The sequence below is a fragment of the Prinia subflava genome, chromosome 2 (genome assembly GCF_021018805.1).
Source record: "Prinia subflava isolate CZ2003 ecotype Zambia chromosome 2, Cam_Psub_1.2, whole genome shotgun sequence".
Lineage (NCBI taxonomy): Eukaryota > Metazoa > Chordata > Aves > Passeriformes > Cisticolidae > Prinia > Prinia subflava.
In genome coordinates, this window is record NC_086248.1 from 67,653,347 (window position 1) to 67,661,767 (window position 8,421).

The 8,421-nt window shown below is 42.8% G+C and overlaps 1 protein-coding gene across 1 annotated transcript; it reads right to left on the bottom strand.

Annotated features, from left to right (window-relative positions):
• Window positions 1-6,884: 6,884 nt before the first annotated feature.
• Window positions 6,885-8,289, bottom strand: PIGM (phosphatidylinositol glycan anchor biosynthesis class M). Its single transcript, XM_063390390.1, has one exon. It carries the CDS (start codon window positions 8,152-8,154, stop codon window positions 6,907-6,909), a length of 1,248 nt encoding a protein of 415 aa, XP_063246460.1. The 5' UTR covers window positions 8,155-8,289; the 3' UTR covers window positions 6,885-6,906.
• Window positions 8,290-8,421: the final 132 nt, after the last annotated feature.

An 8,421-nucleotide genomic window follows, 5' to 3' on the forward strand; every position in this document is an offset into this window, starting at 1 on the left:
AGAGTTGTCTGCTGTTTCATTTGCCCAATACATTTTCAATATAAATTTCCAGTGCAATCTAAGCAGACCAGCAATAATAAAATCTTATTTAATTATGGTATCAGATCACTATAATTTTTCTAAATTATTTTCCTAAATTGTCTAGCTTTTTACTATGAATTCTATTATCTGCTTCCAGATTTTCATTTAGCTTCAACGGTAATTCACCCTCTCTTAAAAATGCAATGCTGGAATGCACATGAGAGCCTAACACATCCCACAAAAGAAGTCTGAATATATGCCAAAAAATTTTTGAATATTTTGTAATCAAAATGTCTTTAGTTAAGTGTTTACAGTTTACTGCCAGTCAGACTTGTAATTGTTTCAAACAAGACTGCAATCACTTATGGCAGTGCGTTACAGAAATAGATTAGGAGACATCATGGCTCAAATAAGGTGTCAATTAAATGTGTCAAGCCATCACAACTGGCAAAGGCACACAGCTCAGCAAGCTGCAATCACTTCTTAATGATAAATTAGTGACAGAGCCGAGACAACAGTCAAGGTGTCTGGGGCCTCACTTTTTGCCCTTGCTTTTTGATCACTTTGCTCCATCCTGCATATGTAAATTTTGGTCCTGGCCATGCAGTATTTCTTTCCAGTGAACAAACAACATTTGGTTCACTTTGAACAACAAACTTTCTTATACTTAATCAGCCAGTTTATTAGAGCATGAAGGAAAATTGGTCATGACTTCAGTTCCTGTACTGCTGGAATTAACAAGCTGGCTGGTGCCAGCACTAAACTTGGAAGTGCTAATGGTAATTAAAATCTATTTTCAAATAGATCTGACAGTTTTAAGGTGAAGTACTTGCTATTCATGTGAATTTCCAGACTGTGTATTAAAAAAAGTGCTAATTTCTTCACGAAGGTGAGAGCTGTGGGAATGTAATTAGTGATTAATTAATTATTAATTCTTTCTGACATAGCATTTCTTCTCTTTTAGTGAGTATATGGCTGTATGTGACCTCCAAAGTCTTTGAATAAGGAAAGCTTCAAAGTAGAACTTACAAGCATTGCTGTTTTTAGTTACTCTGTTTTACACACACACACACGCACACATCTATATATGTATATATTTCAGAAAGATATGACAAAATAGTGCTAACATTGAAGCTGACATAAATTATCAGTAGCTTTATTATCATTTGACAAAAGTCCATGTAGGCCAACTAATCTTCTCTCAGATGCATTTGGATAAAATATTTCATATTGACAAAGTACTTTAACACCTAGCTCAAATCTGACTCTGTTCTTCCAAAAGGTAACCTCAATTATTCAGCGTTTTCACACTATGAGTGGTGGAAAATAAGGGAAGGATAATAATACTTTGTTTTCCACTTCATTTTCTAAGCCTGCTTCCTGGCTAATTCAATCTATTGGATCAGTAGGAGGGACACAGAATAGATTAAAAAATATTGACTGTCAGATCACCAGGGGATTTGAATTAATGTTCTTCTGCACAGAGTGGAAGCATATGGGCCACAGAGTGCAGCCCTCCTTGGAAAATTACTGTCAAAACAGTACCATCTCAATTAACACAGCTGCTGACTTGTAAAGCAGGAATCAGGTTTTACTTGAGCTAACCTTCAAAAAGCAGTTTCAGAGTAACTGCTTACTAATAACCTCCTGCTACACCAACAATATTGCCTAATAATAGCTTATGCAATTCACACCTGTACAATTCCACACATGCTAGTGTAGCATATAACATGCTATAGACCCTATGATAATGTGAAGGAAGGAAAGTTATATTCATCCATTCTGACAATTGCTATCAAGATCCCATTTTCCTCCTGTAAAATGGGACAGGAAAGTACTTCTGATCGAATACCCTTTATACCAATAATGTGAATTTCACAGTATGGACTTACTGCTCAATTTGCCTGCATTTCAGCTGATTTCCAAGGCTGAAGTTGTCTTTGTAGCTAATCAGATACAGACACTTCTTTTTAACATTTCTCCCACAGATGTTCTAGCTGGCTTCCCCACCAATTTCCATGAAAAATAGGGAGGATCTCTTATGTGTAATTTCTCTATGTGCAAGCTATGAAATGTTTTATCTGAAGAGATCATTAGCTTCTGAAAGTTAAGCTCTAAGAATAACAAGAGACTGCAGCTAAAGCTTTATCTACACATGAAATAAGACTGCAGCCCAGTAGGCGACCTCTTCTGCTGAAGCCCCTACCCCTCTCAGCATGCACCAGAAAGGGGTCATGAGGAATTCTGCTCAAAGTACTATCAACTTGTACCATTAAAAATGACAAATTTTGGTCTTCTTCACCATTCTAAAGAAAAAGAGAAATTCCAGCTATTAATGCATGCAACAGTTGCATGAATTTATTGCATTGATTCATTAATGTCTTAAAAGAAATATAATTTTAAAAACCCTCAAAACAATGGTACTGCATCAAGAGAAATTTTTATCTTTTTGATACTTTCACTAATACAGTCTGTAAGTCTCTGACCTCATTCATCATGCATAAGGACTGAAACAAGTCTCCTACACAAATGTGACTAGTGCAGACTTTTATGACGAAGAACATCAGGATACTGGTGGAATCTGCACCTTCAAATACATAATTAGTTGGTTCTTTAATGTGTCTATTACACCTCAAGATCCCTGCAGCACATGATTTTATTTTCCATATGCATCAAAATTATGTAATGCAATTTTAGAGTCACTAGAGATTCTGACTGCTAAATAGAAGAAATATCTTAAGGAGCTTGTTTTACAGAGGGTAGCTCTGAAAAATGTTATTCAAGGGTGTACTGACTGGGATTTTTCTTTTTGCCACTGTATGTACGGGTAAATGTTTGGGCTTGTGAGTATAGTGCACATAAATATGCTCTGAAGCAAGAAAATTGCTTGAGTGGTTGGGCTTCAGTCTGAGTGAAGGGTTTGTCCTAAATTCAGGGTAATCCTATTCCATAAAGCTGTTATCACTGGGACATGCATTCTGCAGCTGTCTTTGGCAAACATGTGAGGAATACCTCATATATTTTGAGGCATATTCCTTATGTGTTCGCTATGTACTTCTGCAGCCCTTTTGAAGTGTATGACTCATTCTTCTCAGATAAAAAAAGCAAATCATTTGCTCATAATTTACTCTCTTTTAACATTTACTTTCACTACAAAACGTTATGAAAAATGTTGGGAGTTTCCCCTTGCTGTTAAATGTAAAAGCCTCATGGTTTCTTTGAAAAAGATAACTGATGAGCTCAGTTTAGCACACCTAATTGCTTTCTTTACTATTACAGGAGTCAATACAATGCAAGTAACACACACACAAAAAACTTACTTAATAAGGACAAAGTATATTGTATCACAGATGGTAATACAGTATCCTCACATTGAAACTTAATGAAATGTTTATAATTACATTTTGCTTATCCTGCTTTTTAAATAATTGTATTTATAAACTTTAAAGCAAATCAATGTTAATTGCTGAGCTTTGCCTGAAGTACCAGAGAATCCAGTCATGAGTGTTTGGACAATATGCTACAGTGTAAAAATCAAGGCAAAAATGTTACTTTTTTGGATTCTTCTTTTCCCTTTCTCTTTCACCTCTTGCACTTTGTGCTGAAGGGCCCAATTTCAGTGCAATGTGAAAATTTTCTGCAGATGAGACACATCTCAATGGGTATTTCAACCTTTTAAATGCAGAGTAGTCAGCATTCCGATTTTGCAACCCATGGTAAGGAATGAACACTAACATTCAGACACTTCAGTTCCTAACTACAAGAGGATAAATGGACACAAAGATATTACACAAAATATTTTGAACTGCATCAAGAGCAATAAATGTTCCATAGGAAATGAATTGGTACATTTTAAGGGCATTATAACTATTCATCATAACTTGTTCAACAACTATAACTTATTTGGTACTCCATTAAATTATTTTAATCCTTTTTTTAATTAATAAAGTTATTCAATTCCATTTAACTATGGAGTCATTCTTTAAAAAGCAATTTGCAAGATCTATACTCTCAAATATCTCTTTGTTTGTCTCCTTCAGTTTATTTCTCTTATCCAGCTTTTTATGAGTCACTTGAATTACTTTTGAATCGCAAACACATTTGGGTGATTTAGAAAACAACTGCCAAAAGAGGGACTCATCCTGGATTATTAAAATGATGACTGTAAATCTAGTGGGTTTTTTAAAGGCTTTTTATAACTTGCTTATGCATGGCTTTCTCAAATCACCACTGCAGGACTGGTACTGACCTGCAAAGGGAAGGTACCCTTCAATTCCTGTTGCTGCTTCAGAATTTGTAGTCTGAAAAATTATGTCAAATTGCTGAAATTTTTTCCTTTTCAAAATGATTTAGCTATTAACAAGTCAAGAACGTATTTTTCGTAAGGAAATTACTTCTTACCTAAAAACATCACAACTCTGTCATGAATATAGTAACTTGAAGTGCTGCTTTTTGTGGAAGGTTTTTGAGGTTAGAAATGCCTTTAAGCTTGCATTTGCTTTCTTTGCCAACAGGAAGGGAAAAATAGAGATGTGGAAATGTCTGCAAACAGCATAAGTAGGTCTGTTAAAGTGATACAAAACACTGCTCTGGGAGAAGAAAACACACTTTTCAGAACAGAAAAATGTGTAACAGATAATGGAAGAACAGTTGCAAAGGAAAATGAGCCATTGCCTGGACATCAGGATGGGGAGAGCAGAAGTATTGCACAGAAGAGCCTCTTCAGTCTTCTGCTGAAGCTGGGTATATCCAACTCTGCCTTGGTGAATAAAGCCACATGGGATGATTTTGCTTCACGCACATCACACACAAAATGTCTTGCTGATTAATATAAAACTGTGTGCAAGTGACTTAACACCACCAGTTTTTTGACTGATACACCTCTAGTGGAAGATGTAGACAAGCTGGTGCTATAAAACTTCCTTTATCTCAGACAAAGAAGGAAATCAATACCATGTCTGCCCCCCAAAAACCAAGACAGTCAAAAGAATATTCATTGCCATTTCCAATTTCTGGATTTACAAAGAGGCTGTTAGGATTTTCACAGTCTGAAGGCAAGTGAGAAGGCAGATGGAAGAGAAAAGCTTTCCAGTGGTGGAGCAGAAACACCCCCCAATACTCTGACCATGGAAGTCACAGGGAAATAGTCCTTTTAACACACTGGAATGTCTAAATTGGGCCAGAGTGGTATAAGGACATGGTCACACCTCCTGAGAACAGGTCCTCTGGCTCTGGGCTGTGGGGGCTCAGGGGTTTGCTTTCCTTTCATGTAACGACCTCAATGGGGCTGAGAAGCAATGGGAAAAGTTCACAGGTCAAAATACTGTAATTCCATCTCATGAGGTGGCACTACAACCAGGACAGGAAATCCTGTACTTGAGGTAGCTGGAAGTCACTGCAGTCCTGAGGAAGAGGGCTGCCTCAGGAGACACCAGGGTTCAGAGGCAGCATGGCAAATCCACTTGGCCATACCCTTTCACAGTGATATCACTGGGAATTCCACCAAGTGGTCGAACCTATTTTGCCTTGAAGCCCTGCTCTGTTACACACCAGAGGTTTCACTTCTGCATTGGATGGAATTAAAGGTGAGGCAAATAGGAAAATTCTTCTATTTGGCGCACGCCTATTTTGACTTGTCAGATTCCACCTCTGTCAAAAGCTGTGTACATCCTCTTATAAGATGTTCTTGAGAGTATTGATTCCAAAATGGCACTGCTCTCCTCTCACTATCACCTGGCACTCAATTCCAAATCTTCCTGTGTCTCCTATGGGAATAAATGTGTTTTAACAAGTTGTTGAGATCCCTATTTCAAAACGTCCCTTTTCTTCTGACAACTGCCGAATTTCCTCAACTCCTTTCATTTTTTCATTTCATTTTAATAGCAGAGAAAAGAACCACTGAGGAACAACCTTTCCAATTACTGTTTTGATATAAACTCTAGTGTTTTTGGGACACAGTGCCATTCTAACTGCACTTTGACTCTGCATTTGCTACTGTTAACACCCACAATAACCATATATTAACTGAAATTTAAGGCAGCGGCCTCTTTTCTAGAACCTGGCAGGAAAACCAAAATATTTAAGCTTGATACATCTCTGTGATCCAAGACAGGCATATGGGAAAATATTCCTCCGTGGCAAGAGGAATAAATCTATTCAAAAACTCAATCAGAACAGAATATGCAAAAAAAGTGAAAGAGTGGCATATCCGAATTCTAAAATAAATTAAAAGTCTCAAAGCATTAATGACATAATGACCAAGTATAGGCCACAAACAAGAGCATAGCTAAAATGTTACAGTGGAAACAAAAGAAAAACCCCACTGTAAATGTCGAATGATTGCCTTGCCAAACACCCCATTGACCTGCTGGAATGTACAAAACCGCTGAACTCCAATTTTATAATCAAACTTCACCTTTATAATCTTCTGTGTTATTCAAAGGCCAAAGTGCTCAACAAGCAGACTAACACTGAGAATGAGGGTGCCAGGGCTACCCCATGAGGGAGTATGAGCAGGAGCTGAGGAGGGCCCCAGCACAAAGGTCTGGAGACAGCAGGTGAAGACAGCCAGTGCAGATGAGTGGAGCCCATTCCTCAGAGCCCTAAACATGGCTAAGGGATGAACTGCTCCAGGGATTCAAGTCAGGAGCGTGAGGACAGAGCTGGAGAGTTGCAATGCAGTTTCAAGACCCACACAGGAGACAGGTACACCTGCTGACACTGCTCAGGGCAGGACTGGGGCTCTCACAGTGGGCCCTGAAACAGTAACACTGACACACAATGTGCTCTAGTACAACTTAGGTGCACTTTTGTTAAATGAAGTGCTGGTGACACACAATGCCTTATCAAGGACAGTAGGGCTGTTTCTGGATTTTGGTCAGTTTATTACCGTTGTTTCAGTTTTTTTACAACTTGTGCTTCTTTCTGATAATGTGAAATAATCTGAACAATTATGAAGCTATTAATTAACAGGAAAAGCAAGCCTGCCAACCATATAAATAAGAAAGTGTTATATCCTTTGAACTCCAGAAAGTATGCAGGAGTAAGCCACAGGCCTTGTCCGATGAACCACAGAAAGAGAAGCAGCACGCCCCGATGCCAGGACATCTTAATGCTAGGCATTACAAGGGGCAAAAGGCAGAGATACCAGACAAAGTACTGGGACGTGCATACTTTGTTAAAAGTCACAAAAATAGCGGTGTGTAGGAAACAACTGAAGGCGAGGTCTCTGTAGAATGCTATGGACACAACCAGGAGCAAAAGCACCTGGGGAAGGAAAGCTGCGAGCCCAAGGGCAAAACTCCATTTGCTCTCTGCCGTCAAGTACAACATGTAGAAATAGGGAGAGAAGTTATGGCGGATATCCCTCCTAGTCAGGTGATAGAGGTAAGCATGCTCCAGAAACTCCCAGCCATAGAGGTGATAAAAGGTCACAGTCAAGGCAGCCAGCACCGATCCGGCAACTGTTCCAAAGAGCAGCACGTCGCGGTTCAGCGTCTCTAGGAAAAGGTGCCAGAGGCGCGCCATGACCGTGAACGTTGCCGCTCTGTCGCCCGGCGCGCCCAGCGCTCCGCGGCCCGGCGCGGCGCGCAGGCGGAGCGCTATGGGCAGCGCGTAGCTCAGCGGGTAGATTTTCATGTGCACGGCCAGCCCGTAGCACACGGCGGCCTTGCCCACGCTGCCCGCCTCCACCCAGTACAGGGTGGCGAGCACCAGCAGCGCCACCAGCGCCTCCGCGTTGCCCCGGCTGGACACGGCCATGGGCAGGGGGTTGAGGAGCCAGGCGGCGGCGCAGCACCCACAGGCGCGGCGGGCGGCGGCCCCCCGGCGCCGCAGGGCCCGGTAGGCGACGACGGCAGCCGCCAGGTCCCCGGCCACGAAGAGCAGCTTCCCGAAGACCTCGGCGAGGAGCACGTTGGGGGTCAGGAGCCAGGCCAGCAGCGGCGTGTAGCGGTACGTGGCCCGCCGGTAGGGCGAGCGCCCCTCGGTCACCAGCCGCGCCGCGTCCGTGAACACCCGGTAGTCGACGTCGGTGTAGCGCACCCGCATGGCGCGGTCCTGGTGCAGCCCGTACAGCACCAGCGCCAGCCTCGCCAGCAGCCCCGCGAGCAGCGCCGCGCCCGCCCCCGCCATCCCGTCCTTGCGGGGCGGGCGAGAGCGGCAGCGGGGACACGCGGGCCCGGGCGGTCCCGGCGCGGAGGGGACGCGGGCGGCCGCGCTCGGAGCCGCTTCCGCCGGTGCGCGCGGGGAAGAGGCGGCCCCGCGCCTGCGCCGACGCCGTGCCCGGGCGGGGCGGCCGCGCGCTCGCTCCGGCCCGGCGGGGAGCGGGGCCGGGCCCGGGGGGCGCTGTGGGGGCCGGGCCCGGGGGGCGCTCTGAGGGCTGGGTCCTGGGGGCGCTCT